Source organism: Schistocerca nitens, chromosome 9 (genome assembly GCF_023898315.1).
Source record: "Schistocerca nitens isolate TAMUIC-IGC-003100 chromosome 9, iqSchNite1.1, whole genome shotgun sequence".
In the NCBI taxonomy this organism is placed as follows: domain Eukaryota; kingdom Metazoa; phylum Arthropoda; class Insecta; order Orthoptera; family Acrididae; genus Schistocerca; species Schistocerca nitens.
Window position 1 is genome coordinate 387,569,672 of NC_064622.1, and position 25,057 is coordinate 387,594,728.

General features: G+C 36.8%; 1 protein-coding gene across 1 annotated transcript in view; it reads right to left on the reverse strand.

The window, feature by feature from the left end:
- Positions 1 to 25,057, reverse strand: part of LOC126203689 (fatty acid synthase-like) — a 469,334-nt gene that overhangs the window by 189,546 nt on the left and 254,731 nt on the right. Inside the window, exons 23-25 of the mRNA XM_049938059.1 lie at positions 3,712 to 3,951; positions 2,925 to 3,042; positions 2,326 to 2,505 (exon numbers count right to left, since the gene is read on the reverse strand). Of these exons, the coding sequence (XP_049794016.1) occupies positions 2,326 to 2,505; positions 2,925 to 3,042; positions 3,712 to 3,951 (538 nt within the window). The remainder of the gene's footprint in view (positions 1 to 2,325; positions 2,506 to 2,924; positions 3,043 to 3,711; positions 3,952 to 25,057) is intronic.

Sequence of the window (25,057 nt, forward strand, 5' to 3'; positions counted from 1 at the left end):
TATTTTCATGCCATTATGGTATATGAAATTATATTTTTGGGTAATTAGTCACTGGCTAAAAGAGTACTGTGTGCACAAAAAAGAGCTATAAGGATCATGTGTGGAGTCCATCCTACTGCTTCATAAGGAAAGAAAAGTCCATTTTTAAACTGAATAGTGAGTATCATAGTAATGAGATGAGAAGAAAACATGATATCCACTATGAGCAGGCAAATCTAAGTATGGTGATGAAAGGAGTCCATTTTACTGGCTTAAGATTTTTAACACCCTCCCTTCAAGAATTAAGTGTCTGGTAGAAGATGAGCTCTTGCTTAAAAAATCTTTAAGGCAGTTCCAATTACAAGAATCATTTTATATGATAGGAGAGTTCCTGAACTACAATGTTAAGCATTTCTTTTATTGTTAAATGCAAATATGTGCCCAAATCTACATTTGTAATCCTGAATATTCTTTATTGTAAACATATATTTATCAACTGTCTGTAACACTTATTATTTTGTAATATTTATTTATCTCTCAAAATTGATTTTCTGCAGTCGAATCTAAGTTACCGTTTACTGTAATATGGAATCATTTTGTTTTGTTTTTATGTGCTACCATAGATCTCTGACACATTCCATATTCTGTGATAGTGTCACAACATGGATCACCAGAACAAGACATAAATAAATAAATAAATGAAATAAAATAAATATGTGACCTGCTCCATCCACCCTGCTATGCTGCCTGGTCAACACGATTAGTCGGAGTACATTGACATGAATTTTGTCATACTTTTCCTCAACAACATGTGGACATACAAGTCTCTTACAGATTTCATGAACAGTAGACACCTTGACAAAGTTATTATTGCTATTGAAAAAGGCAATTACCTAGGAGGTACCTTTGCTGAATTCCCTTCTATTTGCACTGGTCACAACCCCATTCCACACAACCTCAGATGGTGAAGCAGAATGCTTTGCATATATCTTCAAACAAGAATTTAAAAAAGTCACACAATAAACGGACACCTTAAGTGAGATTCCTTTATTCTTATCAAATCACAATGACTGATAGGTTGTCAGCTCACCCACACTATCTTTGGACTCCTCAGTGTGGCCACAATTACCACCACCTATGATAATATGCTTTGTGAAGTAGATGCCACTGATGTGAACATACAAAAGCATGCCAATCAACTTTGCCCCAGTAACATAAGCTATCCACCAGACTGGGGCCAGCCTCCCTCTCTATCTCCACACTATTACCTTACACCATTCTCTAGGGCATCTTCATCCACAAACCTTCTGAATCCATTATTCTTTAGCAGGCATAGGGGAACCTACAGAGGTGGAACTTCTGCACTGCCACTGCTGCTACCATTGGTCATCACTCCTGTACATCAGGAAGACTCTCCAGTGCAACTAGCTGCTCATGTAGCATGCAGAGATACTTGGTGGGCAACATGGACACCAACATCTCAGAGACCGCATCTCCAGATATCAAAATGTGTCAACCCTGCAGTTCAGACTTTTGGTCAAGCTACCCATCATCGCCTCCCTCCTCACCTCACCTGCTGCAGTACCACCATTCAACACACTGCTTCCAACATGGCACTATCATTGACAGATCCTATAGTTGACACTAGGATGTGCTTACAACATGTCAAATGGTGCCCTCAAGTATGGTGTACAGTGAGTATATGGGAAACACTATCAGCCACACAACAGTACTTTGGATCTTCGAGCAGCTACTGGTATCACCTAAACTGAAGGTGGAAACCTTCCATCGCCTGAGGACTCAGTTACAAACTGGATTACGGTACTGGAGGGGGCTAAATTTAATATATCTTGTTCCATGTTGGCAAAAAAGGAAGGAGTGTTAGATTTTAACATTCTGTCAATTTGTCGGTTAAGGACTCCAGTGATCTTTAACAGAGGTCAGTCAGGTTACAAACTAGTTCACCTGTACTGTGGCTGTCATTTCAGTGCCTTGAACCAGAGTCTTCATCAAGTTCTGTGTCAAATACTTCAGCATGAAGTCTCCTTTTCTGTGCATTCAGAAGTATAAATATTTATGTGACATGCCTTAGTACTTACACGTTACTATAAGATTTATTCTGTACATTCAGTAATAATCAAATTCCTTTAAAAAGAAAAAAGATATCTAGGTTGCAGGCAAATTTTGTTTTTAAGAGGGAAACAATCCATGTGGGAAAAATGTATATGAAAAACAAAGATGCTTTAACTCACCAAACGAGAAAGCATTGGTGTGTGTGTGTGTGTTTTTATATAAATAAGAACAATGGCAAAACTAACAAAAAAAGATAAAAATGACATAGCTTACTGTCAAATAAACTGCAGGAATTGTAGCACCATCTGCCATTGTCCAGTTGTCTGGTATTTGCCAAATAAAATTTGGGTTCGTTTTTATCATTGTAGACATGGCTCCTCCTCCTGTTGCTATACCCATAACACGTCTACCATTTTTGTCTCTTCCAGAAAATTCAATACCTTGAATACAGTCCTGTCAGTGTTAACAAAAATACAGATTTAGTGTAACAGAAACATTAACTGCAATAGTTGTGCCAACAAATATGGTTTTCTCTCTTTGTCTTTATGCAGAGCTGGACAATGTCTAAATTTTCAATTTACTTATCACTGATATATTTGTTAAACATTTGTGGTTATTTCATCTTGTTTTTTAGGTTGTTAGCTGAATATGTAAAATGCTGAGAAGCTATTCAACCTATCACATTCCACAATATTTACAAACACGTGTGTAGGTTGACAACATTTGCCAAGAGAATGGGAAAATCAAATACTGCTGTCTGAGTAAAACAGTTCACTATGTCCTGTTGTATATATTCAAGTAAGTTTAAAAGATATATAAACACCCACAACTGTGGTAGTCAAATTAACAATAAAGCTCAAAGTACTACATACCTGTGTACATCTGTCAGGGTTCACCACATCAAATGCTAGTCTACCTGTTGCTGTCATTATGTCACGGAAGTTGAGAGCAGAATAATAAATGAAAACAATCTCATCAGTATTAATATCCCTGAAACACACATTAATGTGAAATTTGAATAAAACTACCACATCACAATATAAATAAAAGCTGAGGCATCAATAACAAAGCCAAATTGTGAAGTGCATTGGTTGTACAGCAATACCAAAGTGAATAGTACTACATCTTACAATTTTACAGTTTTATCACGTGTCTTTTCTTGTGCTACAACATAGGGGATATTTTTAGAGATTTATACATTTTTTAACACTTCTCTTAACTGGTGTATTGTGCATCTTCATATTATTGTGGAACAGTCACTGATCAATTTGATTTCAGGCTTACAGTGGCATGAACTCCATTCTGTGGCTGTGCACACAAAATCTGTTATTTTGATGTCAAATGTCTGTATAGTGATGTCTTGCACTGCTGCATTTTAAAAGAAGCAAGGAAAGGAGTGAACAAGAATAAATAATATTGAATCTGGGGTTATGGACTGTTTCAATTAGGGCACTGAGAAAATAAAGTAAGAGCATACAGACAGTGAACTCACTTCTAAGCTTCTATGTTACTTTCAACAAAACATCAGAGGAAATATTGCAAAAAATGTCTATACTTGAATCTCAAACTTTCTTTCTTCTCTTTTATGGTGTAATTCACTGAAAGTTTAAAAACAGAATTTATTATATGATAATTGCAAAGATATTAGAAATATCATACCTATCTGGATTTAAGGTTCCTTGCTGCCATGCAAGACTGGATAAATCTCCAACAGTCTTCACTACATTTACTGCATGAGGTGTCTTCACAGTTTTTGGAGGCTTCAAGGGAAGATGCCGGTAACTGCCCCAACAGCCTTTCTCATACACATTCACTGCTAGATCCAGTGCAAGCTGACTTTGATAAAACTCAAGGTTTGGATCAAATGCTGGGGCTTTATGATCCTTGATAAATACACATCTAGACAAAAAGTAAAGACAAAATACAGTGAATTGCTGCAGTATGTGTCATAAGTATGGTTAAAACTTCTAATTGGACTGATGACTTGTTTATAAGGAAACATGGCATACTATATTTATTTCATTAGTGAATTAAATTATAAATTAAATTAAAAAGAAAGGAACCTCCTCTTAGTTTTATGCATAAACTCTATATGAGAGTGAGACAGAAATTACTTAACATTATGCACCCTGTACAGGAGAAATTTTGGACAATAGTAATTTTATGGCAATGCTTTTCAAACTGTAATCATTGTTAGTCACCATGACAGCAGCATCCATTAGAGAAGCTTCTTGGTTTGAAGAACAGTACTAGGAGTGCAGGGATATTTTCCTGGGAACTAGTTGGCAGTTAAGAGTAATGGAAACCTGATGGATCTGGACAGTTCCCTTATAATTTACTGGTGAGACAGACAAACCTTTTTGTAGGAATAGATGTTTATGGTTTCAGTAGAAAAAAGTGCCTACCATGACGATCTGTTGTTTTATTGCTGGAACTAAGTTTCTAAACAGGACCCAGCAGGGTTATTCTGTCTCACTTTTGTACGTGTACTGGAACAGTCAATACACAGCACCCCTGTTGACCACAAAGGACCTTGCAGAAAACTACCGGCCACCGTTGGTACAACACGGTGAGATTCTGTGGCCTGCTGCATAGGTAACATGCAATAATATTCTACTGTTGCTCCTCGTCCCTAAAATTCATCTCCCTCACTTATCTCAATATTATAGGGGCTTTGTTGATTACATCTGGCAGTCTGGCGAGAGACAGCAGCCATGGGTGCGTGAAGTGGGTCTGCTTGTGTGAATGTGTGTGTGGTTTACCTTCTTTTCTGAAGAAGGCTTTGGCTGAAAGCTCAGTGTGTAACAGTCTTTTCATTGTGTTTGTTTGCAACTCACTGTGTTTTCTTTACAGTGAGTAACAATCTATCCTTTTCATAACTGTTGATATTTCAACCTCAACTTCCAATTTTTTATTACACTACTGTAACTTTTATTTTTATTGATGCTTGATAACATTTGAACATTTTCCTCCCAATTTCAGTGATTAACATTAGTTTTCTGTTACTTTCCAAATCCATGAATGAAGAGGCAGATTTAGGCCTACCATCGGTAAGGGAACATGAACTTTTAAACAAACCTTATCAACAGAATGGTGATACAGGCTGTAAGTTCAGCATTAAGGAAAACAGTGATGGTGAGAAACTGAGCATGCCGTTTCTGCACATAGCAATGGGGTGAATGAGAAAGGCAATATCAACAAAACTGTACAACGGTGCAAACACAAAAGTAGTGTATTATTTTTAATGGACAGAGATGGGAAAAACGTGATGAGATTTTCCAAAGAAAACAAAAAATACAACGTAGCAGCTATTGTGAAGCCAGAAGCAACAACAAAAACATTACTGTTGTCGACTTACATGATAAAATGTTGGGAAAAAATTATTATGTTGTGTGTACAGTGGGTGCAAATGATATTGCAATAAATGAAGAAATAACTGCCTAATGGAACTAAAAAAGTTCCTGGAACACAATAAACAAGGAAATACAATAGTTGCAAGTTTACTACACAGATATGATCTAATGTATCACTCAAGGGTCAACAAAGAAATTCAAAACACTAACATCAAAATAAAACAAAACTGTTTTTTGTTTCAAAAATGTAGTATCATTGATATAGGCAAATTGGACACATGCCAGCATACCAAACTTGGAGTGCATCTAAATTATGAAGGAAGAAACTTTGTGTGTAAAATGATAAATGAAATCATTGCAAACAGAGAGAGAGAGCAAGCAGCAAAATTAGATGTACCAGTATGGGACCAGTCTCAGCAGCGAAGAGCAGCATCGTAAAAAGCAGGAGAATCATCAGTGGTGGGACCAAACAGCAGAAATATCAACACTTCCAGCAGAAACTGTTGCCTGTCCTACAAGCAACAGAAAGCAAACACAGCATTTTTTTTTTGGTGAGTAACACAAGAGAAAAGGATTTTAAATTGTGTGAAACATTTCTCTCATGTTTTCAATATACGTTCTCCACACCTCAAGCAATAATATCAACTAGTGTATTGGAAAAAGCCACTCCTAGCAAACATCATGCGAATGCAGGGGTAAGCAAAAATCAAACATTGTCTTTATTCCACCAAAATATATGTAGTCTCAAGAATAAAATAGACCAGGTGTTAATAAATTTAAAAGACAAGTATGAAAGTGAGCCTGATATACTGTGTTTCTCAGAACATCATGTTATGAGTGGAATCCACATGCCACAAATTGAGAACTTTAGTTTAGCTGCACATTACTGTTGATCTATTATGAGAAAATGTGGAGTTGCAATATTAGTAAAAAACAATGTAGTGTATAAGTCTCTAGATTGAAGCAAATACTTTTATGAACAGAAATTTGAGGTGTGTGGCATTGAGTTAGCAACATATAGTACAACAGTTATTGTACTGGCTATTTACAGGGCACCTGCTGGAAATCTGAATGTATTCCTGAGACAAACAGAATCACTTCTGCCCACCTATGTAGGAAAACTAAATCAAGCATTGTAATGGTAGACTTCAATGTGGACTTTTTAACAGAAAATAGAAACAAACCTGACTTTGAACATCTAATGCAATGTTACAACTTAGTACCAGAGGTGGATACTCCAACTAGAGTCACAGCTGGTTCTAGCACTTTAATAGATAATGTATTTATAGATAAGGATATTTACACTAATTTAACTGTGAAAAATATTATAAATGGCCTCTCTGATCATGAAGGACAATTCCTCAGCCTACACCAAATAAATGTACAAACGAAAGAAAATTTCATTTGTAAAAACTTTAGAATTATACATGAACACATCATTGAAAGCTTTAATTAGCAATTACAGCTAGTGGATTGATCTCTGTGTATGATGCAATTGATATTAACTCAAACTTTAATATTTTTTACATGAAGTTACATGACTTTTTGAAGAAATATTTCCAAAAAAAGTCAGCGAGGGAAAACCTGTTAAAATATGGAAACAAGCCTGGGACTACTAAAAGCATCAAAATTTCTTGCAAAACAAGAAGAGAACTATATGCGGCAGTCAAGAGATCAAATGATGCCAGTAGGAGTATGCATTATAAACTCTACAATAAAGTTCAGAATAAGACCATACAAGCAGCAAAGAACAAGTGCTTGAAGACAGAAATTGACTACTCAAGCAATAAAGTAAAAACTATTTGGAATTTTGTAAAGAAGGAAACAAGGAAATATGCAGTTTGTAGTGAAAATACCCAAATAAATAGTGAGGGTCATCTTGTTAGCAATCCAAAAATAGTTGCAGACACATTAAACAAATATATTTCACCAGTAACAGAAAAAATAGGTTTACAAGGCTCCATGAATGAAGCCATCAATCTTTCGAAAGCCAAAGTACAACACATGAAGGTAACAACAGTCACTGTTCAAGAAACTGAAAGAGTTATTAAATCCCTCAAAAGCAAAACTCTACTGGAATTGCAATATTTCCAACAAATTATTAAAATACTGCTGCAGCCATGTAAGTAAAGTCAATCGCCACATTTTTGATGCATCACTGAATGAAACCAGTCATGTGATCTACAAGCTAAGCTGCAACCACTGTGCTGCATTCCATGTAGACATGACAACAAACAAGTTCTCTGTCCACATGAATGGCCACCGACAAACTGTGGCCAAAAAACAAGTGGACCACTCTGTAGCTGAACACGCTGCCAAACATGATAACCCTCATCTCAATGACTGCTTCACAGCCTGTGCCACATGGATCCTTCCCACTAACACCAGCTTTTCTGAATTGCGCAGGTGGGAACTTTCCCTGCAATACGTTCTATGTTCCCATAACCCTCCTGCCCTCAACCTTCATTAGTCACTGTCCTCACCCATCCGGCCCCCTCCCTGTTCCCATCCCAGCACTACACAGCCATCATTTCACCGCCACACCCAGTCTTTTAATTTCTTTTATTTTTATTTTTATTTTTATTTCTCTCATTTCCACTACTTACCCCCTCCTCCCTCCACACCTTCTCTCCTACACTCTGTCTAAACTGCACCACTTCATTGTCTGCCACTCCCACCATAGTATCCCTCCCCCTCGCTGCCCCAGCCTCCTCCTTAATCCCACCCAGATGCCACTCCCATCATGCACTGATGCTGCTGCTCACAGTGTAGTTTCAGCTCTCTGAGGCTGCAGATGTGTGTGCAAGTTACCCTTGTGTGAGTGTGTGTGTGCGTGTGTGTATGTTGTCTACTGTGGAAAAAGGCCTTAATGGCCGAAAGCTATGATAGTGTGAATCTTTTTCTTGCGCCTATCGCAGCTCAGCATCTCCGCTATATGGTGAGTAGCAACTTTCCTTCTCTCTTATTGATATAAGAAGTGAGATAAGACAGATGCTGCTATCTATTAGCCAATATCACGACAAGTTTTTCAAAGGTTTTAGAGAAACTAATGCCAGTATAGTTAAGCATCTCAGGGATCAAAGTATCCTCTGCAAAAATCAGTATGGATTTCAGAAAGGTTTGTCAACAGAAGTTGCAATATTAGGAATTGCTGGCAAAGTCTTGGAATATATCAACAAAAAACTAAAGGTGGTTGGAATTTTTTGTGACCTAACAAAAGCATTTGCTGTGTCAATCACCAGCTTCTTTTACAAAAAGCAGCACATCTCGGTATAAGTGGTTCATCAGGGAAATGCCTTGACTCTTACCTGACAAACAGGAAACAGAAAGTTGTAGTGGATATTCAAAATGTAGTCCCAATATCTTCAGAATGGGGGACTATCACATGTGGAGTGCCCCAAGGCTCATTTCTGGGCCCGTAACTTTTTATAATCTTTGTAAATGATCTGCCTCTCTGTGCAAAATATTGTAGATTCACCATTTTTGCTGATGATACTACAGCACTTATTGATAATGTAGTAGATAAACTTGAGGAAACAGCAAATAAGGTTTTAAGTGAAACAGTGAACTGATTTAACATTAATGGTAATAATAATAATAATAATTTTATTGTCTTTAAGCCATTACAGCAATAGACAAAGTCATACATATAATACAATACAGTACAGTATATGCCATAGAAGGACAGAATTGTTAAGAACTTTACAGTTTAATATCACAGGTCATGAAATCCTTTACATTGTAGAATGGGTTTACAACTAACCAGTCATAAAGTGTTTGTATTGTTGCTCTGGTAAATTTTGTATACCTTGTGGAAGTTTGTTAAATAATTTGTGGCCCATAAGTTCATAACTGTTAACTGATTTTGACAGTCTGTGGTAGGGCGTAAAGATAGAGCTGTTTGTCCTAGTGCTGTAACAATGTATATTTGCCCTGCGTTTTACTTTAGGTAAGTTCTTTTTTGTGTAGATTAAAACATAATAAATATATAGATTTATTGCTGTCATGATTTTTTGTTGAGTAAACAAAGGTTTACAATGAGCCTTGTATGGTCAGCCTGTAATTATCCTAATAGCTTTCTTTTGCAGCAATAGTATATCATGCACACAAGTGGAGTTTCCCCATAAAATAATGCCATAGGATATGATGCTTTGGAAAAATGAGTAGTAAGATACTCTAACATAATTTTTAGGTACACAGTGCATTAATTGCCTTAACAAATAGATTACCCTAGACAATTTACCGCTAATATACTTAATATGTGGATTCCAAGAAAGTTTATCATCCAAATATACCCCCAAAAATTTAACACAACTAGGATCATCTGATGGAAACTTGTCTTTTAAACTAAATACCATCTGCTGAGTTTTGATTTCATTAAGCAAGAACCCATTTGCTCTAAACCAGAGTGAAGCTTGCTCAATTGTCTCTGTAACACATGTTTTAAGGCTATTAAGATCATTACTGCTGTTCAGAAATGTTGTATCATCAGCATAGAGTACTGTTCTGGATCTGATAAATGATGGCAGGTCATTTATCATTATTAGGAAAAGGAAAGGGCTCAGCACGGATCCCTGCGGAACACCTACCTCAACTTGTTCTATACTGGACATTTCTTTCCCAATACAGACAGCTTGCTTATGGTTTTGTAAATATGATCTTAATAGCTTAAGGCTGTTACCTTTAACACTGTAATAGTCCATTTTTTCGAGTAGTAGTGTATGTTCTACACAGTCAAAGGCTTTGCTTAGGTCACAAAAAGTCACTTGGGCAAAGCATTTATCTTCAAATACTTGATGGATGTATTTAACAACATTGTCTATGGCATCAATGGTTGACAGGTTTTTCCTAAAGCCATACTGTGATCCACTTATTAATCCTATATTATCAAAGTAAACAGATAATTGTTGGTAAATTATGCATTCTAGAACTTTTGAGAAAACTGGGACTATGGATATTGGCCTGTAACTTGAGACAGAATTTTTATCTCCTTTTTTATGTACTGGAACTACCCTAGACAGTTTAAGCTCATCAGGGAAAAAACCCTCCAGTATACACTTGTTTATACAATATGTTAGGGGGTACACTATACTGTCTATTACTTTCTTAAGCATGTTACAAGACAGGTCACATATGTCTACACTGTCTGATGATTTTAACTGCTTCACTATTCTTAACACAAAACCAGGTGAGACCTCAGAAAAATTGATGGTACTTGTGTTTGTTGATGACCTAGCAATATTTTTTGACAGTAACTGTGATGAGCTGATTTCAGGTTTAATTATAGCACTTCCTACTTCCTCAACTGATTTAATAAAAATGTCATTAAATTCCTGGGGAGAGATACTAATTTTGTCACTTCTTTTATCTTTGGTGACACTATTTATTAGAGTCCATGCTGCTTTGCACTTATTGGTGGATTTCTCAATACTTCTGAGATTGTGTGCTTGTTTGGCTTCCACAATTGCTTTTTTGTACTCATTCCTAGATCTAACATAGGCTAGTTTAGCATGGTTGGTTTTCAGATTTTTATAAATATTGTACAACAACATAACTTGATTTTTCATAGTAGACAGCTGTTTTGTGTACCATGTATTTTGACTCTTTGGAACTTTTGCTTTTAGGACTCTGTCAATTACTTTGCATTTCTTTATTGGTATGCAGTCATTAAAGTGTCCCAAAAATGCTTTGAGTAACCTATCAAATAGTACCTTTGCTGGCAGATAATTGCTTAGAGTATAATGTGTCTCATCATAACACAGGCCAAACCAATCTCTGTTAGAAAGGGACGTACGAAACCTGTCAATTTTCTCATCTGTGACTGGTCTAGTGACCACAACTTCTGGGACAAGCTTATTTACATAACTCTTATCAAGAGGGAACCTACTTGTATAATTTAAAGATACTGAATCATGATCAGAATATGGAAATACTGTCACAAAACATGATTCTTCTGTTGTTTTAAAATTTACAAAAATATTGTCAAGACATGCATGTTCTCTTGTAGGTTTGTTATTGACTGAATGTAAGTTGCACTGTCTTAGTAGGTTTTGGAGTTCAGTGACAGTACATTTTTGTGTTTTGACATCGAATTCAGCATTCACATCTCCACCTATCACAATATCATAATGAATCCATCTAGTATCTGTAAGTACATGTAACAGCAGGTCCAGTTTTTCTAAAAATACATTGGTTATACCCTTAGGTGACCTGTACAGGGAAATTACAACTAACTTAAAACTGTCTATTACTATACCAGCAGCTTCAAAGTTCTGTTCGTCACACAGAAAATCTAGATCTAATCTATTGAATGTACCGCTAAGTGACTTGTTAACATATATTGCCACACCACCTCTTAAATGCAATTTTTTGCAGAAGCTACTGGCTAGAATATAATCATCAAATTTAATAAATGTAAGTTCACTCTCACTAGCCCAATGTTCACTTAAACAAAAGATATCAAACTTATTTTCTAATCCAAAGTCATTGACAATAAATTCTTTATCCCTTACTCCTTCAATGTTAAGATAACAGATTATAAAATCAAACCTGTCTTTCTTTACAGATGCACTATTTTGCTGAGAGGCTATTAAATCTCTGGCACTATTTATCTTATGGGCTTCTTCCCCTTGCTGCCTTCTACTAAAAAATCATTTAGATGTAATGGAGGTACAGTTTTCGTTTGCCCGCTACACTTGATACTGCTTCTACTCTTGGAGGTCTCTTCGCGTCTTCTTGTTCATGACATGATCTAAGTGGCTGGGTTCCCACTGTAGGTAGTTCAAATGTTGCTGCAGAATGGATAGCTGGATCACCTGTTGGTACACTTGTTGCTGAATATGCTGCCACTTTTGCTGTTTCTGTTATATTAGTTCCTGAATGAGGTGTTCTACCTGTTGTAACTGTAGTTACAGCTTCCTCTCTCCCAGCACATTCTTTTGTAATCAGTGATACGTGATGTTGTGTTACTGCTGCAACTGGAGTACATGGTAGGGAAGATACTTTGCAGGCGTCCTTTACCTGTGGTAGTGGAATAGGATCACTTTTCTTACATCTAGGAGAAACAGTATCCACTACCATTTTGACCTTTTGACTGAGCAGCGATTTGCCCCATTTATTTAAATGCATACCATGTGTTGCGAAGTGCTGTCTTTCAAGATCGTCAATACTGAGGAAAAAAGCATTTGAAGTGGTCTTGCAGATCTTTTCATACATCCTGTTTGCTTTTTGGATTTCTCTGTTCACACAAGAAGATTCAGTCAAGTCATGTCTGTGTGGAATGCCTACAACAATAACTTTTTGATCCTCTGTTGTACGTAGCGCATCTCTTAGCACTCTGTTTGCTACTATTAGTTCATTCTTATATACATCGTTTGCACCGCCCAATATTACAATGCATTCACTTTGTGTCACGTGATTATTGTTTTTATAGTTTTTCAAAACTTCTTTTAGGCCTGCTCCAGGTTTCACAACACTTGTCACATTGAGATCCTGCTGGAAACGAAGAATTCCTGCAATTCCTCTTCCGTGGCTGTCAGCAAGCAAAACTGTAGGCCTACTAAAGTTTTTAGGAGTCACTTTGTTTGCAACATCGAGACAGTTACGTTTTACTGACTTATTGCGCTTTGTAAATTTCCAGGGTGGATACCGCAAATTACCTAGGTTTGCATATTGAAAGCAAACGGAATTGGTCAAACCACATCCTGGATTTACACAAAAGATGGAGTTCAGTAACTTATGCATTATGCATTGTTTCTTCTTATACATGTATGGAAACCATGAATTCAGTCTATTATGGTTATTTTCATGCCATTATGGCATATGGAACTATATTTTGGGGTAATCAGTCACTGGCTAAAACAGTACTGTGTGCACATAAAAATAAATAAATAAATAAATAAAATTAAAAAAATAAAAATAAAAAGTCCATAAGGATCATGTAAGGAGTCGATCCTAGAGCCACATGCAGCAATATTTTTAAGAAACTTGGAATCCTTGCATCCACTGTGCAATATATATTCTCTTTGACGTGTTTCATAAGGAAAGAAGAATCTATTTTCAACTGAATAGTAAGTAACATAGTCATGAGATGAGAAGAAAACATGATATCCACTATGAACAGGTAAATATAGGTATGGTATAGAAAGGAGTCCATTTTACTGGCTTAAGAGTTTTAATGTCCTCTCTTCAAGAATTAAGTGTTTGGTAGAAGATGAGCTCTCGTTTGAAAAAACTTTAAGGAGTTCCAATTACAAGCATCATTTTATATGATAGAGGAGTTCCTGAACTACAGCGTTTAGCATTTCTTGTATTGTTAACAGAAAATATATGCAAAAATTGACATTTGTAATCCTGACTATTCTTTATTGTAAACATATATTTTGTAAATTTATTTTATCTCTCAAAATTGATTTTCTGTAGTAGAACCTACGTTACCGTTTACTGTAATATGGAATCATTTTGTTTTGTTTTTATGTGCTACCATAGATGTATGACACATTCCATATTCTGTGATACTGTCACTTATTGTATCACTGGAATAAGAAATAAATAAATACAAAATAGAATATATTGCAATTAAGGAGACAAAGTTGAGCTCTTCATTTTTGTGTGATTGTGGTACTGCCATTCCTGATCACCTACATCAACATGATTAGCTCTGATTATTCAATATTCATTTAGACTGCCTGATGCTTATCTATACTGAGGATTGAGTTAGATGCTTTTGAGGATACATAGTATGGCATAACGCTCACTGGATCCCACCACAAACTATTCATGTGAAATGTGAATATCTTATCTAAGTTACACATCCATATTTACATCTACATCTATATAGTGAAAACCACTGTGAAGTGCATGGCAGAGGGTACGTCCCACTGTACCAGTTATTAGAGTTTTTTCCAGTTCCATTCACGTATGGTGGGTGGGAAAGATGATTGCTTAAGTGCCTCTGTGCCAACTGCAATTAGTTTAATCTTGTCTTCCCAAACCATATGGGAGTTATATAGGTGTGTTGGTGGAGGAGTATGTTTCTATTTTATATATATATATCATTTACAGTTTCTTCTAGAAACTTTCTAAGTAGGCTTTCACAAGATAGTTTGCATCTACATTCAAGCACCTGGCAAATCTGTTCTTTCAGCATTTACTTTATCACCCACCCTCGGGTCAAATAAAGCTTTATCCTTCTTTGTTTCTGTTAGTCCTATCTGGTATGGTTCCCACTCATTTTAGCAATATTCTAGGACCTTTGTAGGCTGACTGCATTTTCCTAGTATCCTATCAATCAACCAAACTCTGTCACCCGCTTTACCTAAACCAACTATTACACCCAAGTATTTATTTGAGTTTTTTCTGAACATTTAAAGTGATTTGTCAATCATTACTCCACTTTAAAATCTCATCAAGATCTCACTGAATATCTGCACACCTTTTCTCAGGTGGTACTTCATTATATATAAATACACCATCGCAAAAAAACCTAAGGTTATTATAAATATTTTCTGGAGGGTTTTCATATACAACATGAACAGCAAGGGCCATCATGAGATATTTACTGAATATTATTGCCAAAGAAGTTACAATGTTTGTATATGACATTGTAAAAAGTTACATATCTAGTCTGAAGCACAAATTCACAATACATGACATCTTTGACAATATGGTAGTAATACAATGTAAAAAGAAAAAACCTGAACAACAAATAAATATAAATGGAGTAGATAGGAAAAAACTCTAGGACAAAACTGGAAAAACATGCCTACATAACAATATATATTAATAAACAAAATCAATGAAATAAAATAAAATTAGTACTTGTCAAGCCACTTGAAGAAATATAAAACATTATCTGTTGTAACCAAAGAATATATGAAGAACTCACACAATGTCAATAATATAAACAGAAATGAATAAATGCAGGAAATTGGAGAAATGTGAGAGATTATACTAACATGCCATCTTTGGGAGCATTTGAGTATAGTGTTAATGTTTTTTTTCTGTTTGCTCCCTTTATATTAATATATTGTTCAACTATATATCTTTTAAAATGCAGTACCACCACACTCCCAAAGATGGCATTTACTGTATGTTCTCTCACATTCTTCCATTTTCTGCATTTATTCATTTCTGTTTATATATTAATTTTGCTTAAGTTCTTCATATATTTTTTAATTACAACAGATAAGTCTTTCTTCTAATTGGTTTCTCTATGCCTTGTCAAGTATAATTTTATTTCAGTGGTTTTGTTATTTAATATAAATTGTTATGTAGGCACACTTCTCCAATTTTGTGTTAAACTTTTTTCCTACTTATTCCCCTTATATTTATTAATTGTTCAATTTTTTTTATTTTTTACATTGTATTATCCCCACACTGTCAAAGATGTCATTTACTTTGCGTTTGTGTATTTTGTGTTTGTGCCTCAATCTAGATGTGTACCTTTTTCTCCTATGTTGTACACAAACTTTGTAGTTTCTTTGGCAACAACAGTTAGTAAATGTCTGATTATGATCTAGTAAGCTGGTAACCACTTAACACAATAAATTAATGTTTTTTCCCAAATTAGTCATTTGGAAAATGCAGGGACATCTTATATATGCAGATTAAAGTATTGCTGCTAAGGTTCACATTGTGACATCTACATCTACATCTAAATCTACATCTATACTCTGCATAGCATTGTGAGTTGCATGGCAGAGGGTATGTCCCACTGACCAGTTATTAGGGTTTCTTGCTGTTCCATTCACATATGGAGTGCGGGAAGAATGATTCTGTGCAGTAATTATTATAATCTTATTCTCATGATACCCATGTTAGTGATATGGATGAGATTGTTGTATATTCCTAGAGTCACTGCTTAAAGCCAGTTATTGAAACTTTGTTAATAGATTTTCTTGGGATAGTTTATGTCTACCTTTAAGAGTCTTCCAGTTCAGGTCCTTCAGTATCTCTGTGACACTCTCCCATGGATTAAACAAACCTGTGACCATTTATGATGCTTTTTTCTGTTACATTGATTAATAGAATACATAGCAGTCATCTCATATTTACAGATGAAGCTTTGGCTATTGAAATCACATGAAGATTTATTTTGAATAATTTGGAAGGGCAAGGCTGGCAAATGATACTCATCTTTGAATGCCTCAAGATTTCCTGATACACCAAAGCACTTTATACGATATCAATGACACACGCACAATCACATGGTATTTGACTCTCATGGCACCAGTGCAAGAGGTATGCGAGAAACTATGTTGAGGTCTATTTGTTGCCATTAAATCTGAAATATTTCCATCATGAACAGAGTTACAAACCATCTGTTCTAGATAATTTTCAGAGAAGGCATATAGCAATGTTTTGCAAAATGTCGTATCATGCTCACCACTAATGAAACTCTAATTATCCTGTTAACTGTTGGATGATTAAGGTCTGCACTGATGATTACAATATGACTGGGGCACTAATGTACTAGTGATCTGAGGTTTACAGTCACATCAAAAGGTGTGTCTGGTGGTAGACAGAAGGGCTCAATGACAATTTTATGCCCACCTCTGATCTTGGTCGTATCCAAACAATCACAAAGGCAGTTTCAGTTTCTATCATAGTGAATTTGAGTTTCTTGTCTACAGTGGCAAATACATCACCTTCATTCTCCATAAGCCTGGCCTTTCAATATAAGCTTAAAATTTCACCAAAAATCTCATTGGTTTCACCATTAAACAACGGAAAATCCAGGATGGAATGTGACAATATTGGAGAAGGAAAGTTGCTACTCACCATATAGTGGAGATGCTGAGTCGTGATGGGCAAAATAAAAAGATTCACACAATTATAGCTTTCGGGCATTACACCCTTTGTCAGCAATAGATACACATACACACACTCAGACAAACACAACTTCTATATTATGGGGGGGGGGGGGGGGGGCAGTGAATTTCTTAAAGCCATGTTTCATTTTATCGTCAGTCATGAATACAATTCTCACTCGCATCACACTTTTTTGCTGCTGCACAGCTACCAGACTTCTCTGCTTCTTCAATAATTTCAAGTTTTTCTTTAGTTGTGTATAAGTGATAATGAGAACTTGTAGCCATAATTAACGAGTTAACACATGGTTAATTAGACTGGTAATGGCAAGGAAATCGTTTCTGAAGAAGAGAAATTTGTTAACATCTAGTATAGATTTAAGTGTCAGGAAGTCGTTTCTGAAATTATTTGTATGGAGTGTAGCCATGTATGGAAGTGAAACATGGACGATAACCAGTTTGGACAAGAAGAGAATAGAAGCTTTCGAAATGTGGTGCTACAGAAGAATGCTGAAGATAAGGTGGGTAGATCACGTAACTAATGAGGAGGTATTGAATAGGATTGGGGAGAAGAGAAGTTTGTGGCACAACTTGACTAGAAGAAGGGATCGGCTGGTAGGACATGTTTTGAGGCATCAAGGGATCACAAATTTAGCATTGGAGGGCAGCGTGGAGGGTAAAAATCGTAGAGGGAGACCAAGAGATGAATACACTAAGCAGATTCAGAAGGATGTAGGTTGCAGTAGGTACTGGGAGATGAAGAAGCTTGCACAGGATAGAGTAGCATGGAGAGCTGCATCAAACCAGTCTCAGGACTGAAGACCACAACAACAACACATGGTTAATAGTTAATTTCTAACTTGCTACTGACACATTACAGACTAAGGCTGCGAGAACACTATATTATAAAGGGACCTATTGTTGGCAACAAAGCAGTACCAACTTCACTACAATTAATCTGTGCACTCCAGTTTTTCATCCTTAAATTTGAGAAAAAATTCAGCCATGTTTAAAATCTTGAAAAAATATGCATGGGTTATTATTCATGTGTATATGGTATTTCTCCACCTTCCTTTCATTTTTATAATATTGCCTTTAAGTTTCTGTCCTGTGTACACCCATTTTGTATATTCCAATTACCTTTTAGCCTTTAACTCTTTGCTTATTACTGGCTTACCATCTGAGCTCTTGAAATTCATGTAACTGTGGAACTGGTAGACATATACATACTTATATTACTACAGTGAGTGTTGAACTTTAGTCTATCTTGACTATGATAATGTATTCATTGTGCTGCTGTTCACAGAAATTCATCTGCATTCTTATTATCTTACTCACTATTAGAAAATTTACCCCTATTTTATTTTCTGTTGATAATTTTGCACTCACCTGACCATGAATTCTGTTCTTCCTGCCATCATAATTCAGTAATTCCCACTATATCTAACTTCCTCTAACCTACTTACCTGGTTAAGGGATGTAAATTCCACAGTCTGACTTGAAGAACACATGATTTTTTCAAGTATAATTTGCTGACAGTTTACCATGCACATGTTCTTCAAACAGTTATGTTTTTAAAGGAACATATTTAACATGATATAGTGAATAGAAAAAAAAGAGTAATATGGTATGGGCATGTTAAAATAATGGGAGTTGGCAGGTTGCTGCAAAATGGCAATAGAGAGTAAGAGACATAGAGGAAGAACAAATGACAGATGGATAGTAGGAGAGAAAGCATGTTTGATGAAGAGGGACTGAGATAGAGCAGAGAGAGAATTATGGTGGGAGGACAGAAAAAGATGCAGAGGCTTATGTTCCAAGCAGAATCAACCAGGGGCCACAAATGGCAGAGTATGATATAATGAATAGAGATATTCATCATTGCAATACACAGAACAGAGATGATTATCATGTGATACTCAGTAACACAAGAGAAACTGATCACAAAATATTTACTGTTGTAAGGCATTTGTTTAATATAAACTATCTCCATGGAAACATTTTTAAGGCTACGCAAACCCTAGAATTGCAGAAAGGATCAAAAGAATCTCTGTCATATTTGGTATTGTATCCTATTTTTACTTTCTTCATTAAATTGTGTGACTTTTTCCAATTTTTTCTTCTCTTTATAATGATGTACTAGGATTTACAAAATATTTATATTTTTTACACATTTAATTCAATATAGCTAGAACTGTAAGAGGGGTGAGTTTGACATGGTTGCAGTTTTCCTTTTGAATGTACATGTTGTTGTGGTCTTCAGTCCTGAGACTGGTTTGATGCAGCTCTCCATGCTACTCTATCCTGTGCAAGCTTCTTCATCTCCCAGTACCTACTGCAACATACATCCTTCTGAATCTGCTTAGTGTATTCGTCTCTTGGTCTCCCTCTACGATTTTTACCCTCCACACTGCCCTCCAATACTAAACTGGTGATCCCTTGATGCCTCAGAATATGTCCTACCAACTGATCCCTTCTTCTAGTCAAGTTGTGCCACAAACTTCTCTTCTCCCCAATCCTATTCAACACTTCCTCATTAGTTATGTGATCTACCCATCTAATCTTCAGCATTCTTATGTAGCACCACATTTCGAAAGATTCTATTCTCTTCTTGTCCAAAATATTTATCATCCATGTTTCACTTCCATACATGGCTACAATCCATACAAACACTTTGAGAAACGACTTCCTGACACTTAAATCTATACTCAATGTTAACAAATTTCTCTTCTTCAGAAATGCTTTCCTTCCCATTGCCAGTCTACATTTTATATCCTCTCTACTTCGACCATCATTAGTTATTTTGCTCCACAAATAGCAAAACTCCTTTACTACTTTAAGTGTCTCATTTCCTAATCTATTACCCTCAACGTCACCTGACTTAATTCAACTACATTCCATTACCCTCATTTTGCTTTTGTTGATGTTCATCTTATATCCTCCCTTCAAGACACCATCCATTCCATTCAACTGCTCTTCCAAGTCCTTTGCTGTCTCTGACAGAATTACAATGTCATCGGCGAACCTCAAAGTTTTTATTTCTTCTCCATGGATTTTAATACCTACTCCGAATTTTTCTTTTGTTGCCTTCACTGCTTGATCAATATGCAGATTGAATAACATCGGGGAGAGGCTACAACCCTGTCTCACTCCCTTCCCAAGCACTGCTTCCCTTTGATGTCCCTCGACTCTTATAACTGCCATCTGGTTTCTGTACAAACTGTAAATAGCTTTTCGCTCCCTGTATTTTACCCCTGCCACCTTCAGAATTTGAAAGAGAGTATTCCAGTCAACATTGTCAAAACTTTCTCTAACTCTACAAATGCTAGAAACGTAGGTTTGCCTTTCCTTAATGTAGAGCCTAAGATAAGTCGTAGGGTCAGTATTGCCTCACGTGTTCTGATATTTCTACGGAATCCAAACTGATCTTCCCCGAGGTCGGCTTCGACCAGTTTTTCCATTCGTCTGTAAAGAATTCGCGTTAGTATTTTGCAGCCGTGACTTATTAAACTTATAGTTCGGTAATTTTCACATCTGTCAACACCTGCTTTCTCTGGGATTGGAATTATTATATTCTATTTGAAGTCTGAGGGAATTTTGCCTGTCTCAAACATCTTGCTCACCAGATGGTAGAGTTTTGTCACGACTAGCTCTCCCAAGGCTGCCAGTAGTTCTAATGGAATGTTGTCTACTCCCAGGGCTTTGTTTCGACTCAGGTCTTTCAGTGCTCTGTCGAACTCTTCACGCAGTATCATATCTCCCATTTCATCTTCATCTACATCCTCTTCCATTTCCAAAATATTGTCCTCAAGTACATCACCCTCTATATACTCCTTCCACCTTTCTGCTTTCCCTTCTTTGCTTCGAACTGGGTTTCCATCTGAGCTCTTGATATTCATACAAGTGGTTCTCTTTTCTCCAAAGGTCTCTTTAATTTTCCTGTAGGCAGTATCTATCTGACCCCTAGTGAGATAAGCCTCTACATCCTTACATTTGTCCTCTAGCCATCCCTGCTTAGCCATTTTGCACTTCCTGTCGATCTCATTTTTGAGACGTTTGTATTCATTTTTGCCTGCTTCATTTACTGCATTTCTATATTTTCTCCTTTCATCTATTAAATTCAATATTTCTTCTGTTACCCAAGGATTTCTACTAGCCCTCGTCTTTTTTCCTACTTCACTACTTTATCCCTCAAAGCTACCCATTCATCTTCTACTGTATTTCTTTCCCCCATTCTTGTCAATTGTTCCCTTATGCTCTCCCTGAAACTCTACAACCTCTGGTTTAGTCAGTTTATCCAGGTCGCATCTCCTTAGATTCCCACCTTTTTGCAGTTTCTTCAGTTTTAATCTACAGTTCATAACCAATAGATTGTGGTCAGAATCCACATCTGCCCCTGGAAATGTCTTACAATTTAAAACCTGGTTCCTAAATCTCTGTCTTACCATTATATAATCTATCTGAAACCTGTCAGTATCTCCAGGATTCTTCCATGTATACAGTCTTCTTTTATGATTCTTGAACCAAGTGTTAGCTATGATTAAGTTGTGCTCTGCGCAAAATTCTACCAGGCGGCTTCCTCTTTCGTTTCTTACCCCCAATCCATATTCACCTACTATGTTTTCTTCTCTTCCTTTTCCTACTGACGAATTACAGTCACCCATGACTATTAAATTTTCGTCTCCTTTCACTAGCTGAATAATTTCTTTTATTTCATCATACATTTCTTCAATTTCTTCGTCCTCTGCAAAGCTAGTTGGCATATAAACTTGTACTACTGTGGTAGGCGTGGGCTTGGTATCTATCTTGGCCACAATAATGCGTTCACTATGCTGTTTGTAGTAGCTTACCCGCACACCTATTTTTCTATTCATTATTAAACCTACTCCTGCATTACCTCTATTTGATTTTGTGTTTTAAACCCTGTAGTCACCTGACCAGAAGTCTTGTTCCTCCTGCCAAAAAACTTCACTAATTCCCACTATATCTAACTTTAACCTATCCATTTCCCTTTTTAAATTTTCTAACCTACCTGCCCGATTAAGGGACCTGACATTCCATGCTCCGATCCGTAGAATGCCAGATTTCTTTCTCCTGATAATGACATCCTCTTGAGTAGTCCCTGCCCGGAGATCCGAATGGGGGACTATTTTACCTCCGGAATATTTTACCCAAGAGGACGCCATCATCATTTAACCATACAGTAAAGCTGCATGCCCTCGCGAAAAATTACTGCTGTAGTTTCCCCTTGCTTTCAGCCGTTCGCAGTACCAGCACAGCAAGGCCGTTTTGGTTAGTGTTACAAGGTCAGATCAGTCAATCATCCAGATTGTTGCCCCTGCAACTACTGAAAAGGCTGCTGCCCCTCTTCAGGAACCACACGTTTGTCTGGCCTCTCAACAGATACCCCTCCGTTGTGGTTGCACCTATGGTACGGCTATCTGTATTGCTGAGGCATGCAAGCCTCCCCACCAACGGCAAGGTCCATGGTTCATGGGGGGGTTGAATATACAGGGGATTCAAAAATAGGTTTACAAACTGAAATGGCACACTGGGCATATAACAAGGATCATTAATAACATAGATAATGGGGGTCACAAATGACATCCAGAGATACTAAATGGCATTGCAGTTATTTAGTCACATGCTACAAATGGATGCTCACTACAGGAGAGCTCAAAATTTTTTCCAGGTGCATTGAGACATGCTCTATATCGAAACTCCATTGAACGGTACACTCTCTGAAAGATACCTGGTATACCTCAAAGACATTCTGCTGCGACAATAATTGTGCCCACTGGGTCCTCCAGTTATGTAAGAAGTGTTCCATGCAAAAGGGGATAGAACAGGTGATCATGGCAGCCATGTGACTCGCCCACCATGACCAGTCCAGCAGCACAAATGGTTGCCTGCAGATGTGCTCTCACTTATCTGCAGAAATCCATGGGGCCTCCATTGTGCTGAAATCAAATGCAGCAACAAACAAGCATAGGAACATCATTCAGCATGTCCGGCAGAATCTCTTGCAGGAATAAGAGATACATGCAGTCATTGAGTTGGTCTGGGAGAATGTACGGCCCAATCCAACAGTCTCACAATGATTCCAGCCCACAAGTTAAGGATAAATTTGCATTATGAGGCATTCTTATGTGTAGAATGTGGTTTTGCATCCACCCACATATGCAAGATGTGAACATTCATCATGCCCTCAAATGTGAAAAATGACAATCATTGTGAAGCTTTGGTCTGCACCGGATTCCTGCAGAAACCTCTGCCCAAATTTCATGCACTTGTTGTAGACTCCTGGTTGCAATTCCTGGACATGCTGTAAATGAAATTTATGCAGTCCTTTGTTATCAGTAGTATGGGATACACCTCATGCACTTGTTGACAGCATATGCTGCACCCTTTTAAGAATGGTTCCTTAAGCAAAACTGTCCATGTTGTTCATTGATGACTAGCTTCTGGCTTGTACACTTGCAATGAGCCAGTTTTGCATAACTGGCTATGCAGAGTGGTGAATAACGTGTGGCGTAGCACCTTTCTCCTGGACTGTTTCACATGATACAATCAGATGGCTTCTCGCCCACTGCAGTTGGCCATGCCATAAAGCAAATGCATCTCAACCATTTTACAGTATGTATAGCTAGCCATGTTACTCCCAACACTTTCGTGGTGAGAATGGCAACAGTCTCCATTTGCTCTGCCTGTGCTTGTATAGCACTGACCTCTCATGACTGTAGTGCCCTCTTGTGGGGATTGCAACCCCTGTTTCCTATATGATTACTGATCTCCTGTTGTATGCCTGATGTGCCATGTCAGTTTGTAAACAGTTTTTATTGTATCTAAATAATCCAACAATGAAGCAGAAACATTGTTGCATCTTGGCATGTGCACATTCTAATCTTCCACAATTATACCATGTCATTCTGATAATATTCTTTGTTGATGAAAGACATTTTTGAACACGTGTCTTCAGCATGGGCTTTTCAATGAAGAAAAGAAGTCTGACATTAAATCGATAGTTGACTTCACTGATGATGATGACGATTTTGTACCAGAGATAGATTAAGACTAAGACCTTGTGAATGAGGAGAGATTAGTGGATGAGGATTCAGATGCTGATGTACATCAATCCTCACCTCAGCAATCACAGCTGGACCAGTTGAATACCTATAAAAAGATGGACACTACTAATGGCATCAAGTGGGAAGTTTTTCATCTTCTGGAGACGATTAGCTAGATTCTAGAAGAGAGAGGAAGAACCACTATTTATGTTCACCTACAAGTAGAAGACCCTGTCATCAGTGCTTTCTGTCTTATTTTTGATGAATCAGTGCTGTGTCTCATGAAGAAATACATAGAATTCAACACTCAAAAAGTGTTTAGAACAATAATTAGACTAAACAATATAATATGGATAATATGAATCATATATACTAAATGAGTCTGGAAGGTTCTAAAAATTGTCAATATATGAAAGTCCACAGGCAAGGGCAATGATAAATCGGTAAGTATTTTCTTATTCAAATAATTAATGTGTTAATTATCTTGATAAATAATTATTGCTATAACTCCCTAAAATAAAGTCTTTGTTTAAGTCAAATATGAAAATATTTTATGCACGGTCAAAATTGCCCCTACCGCCATTTTGGGAATGTCAGGAAGTCCACTGTTCTGTGTTAACACCATTTCCAACTGAAATAATTATATACTCACTGAAAGCATCCTGAACTCCATTACGTTATATATGGTACTGTTTGTTGTGTGTATGAAGCTGTAGTATTTTGGTAGTGGTTATGTTTACAATGTCCAGCACTATAAAGATGTTGTGGGCAAATA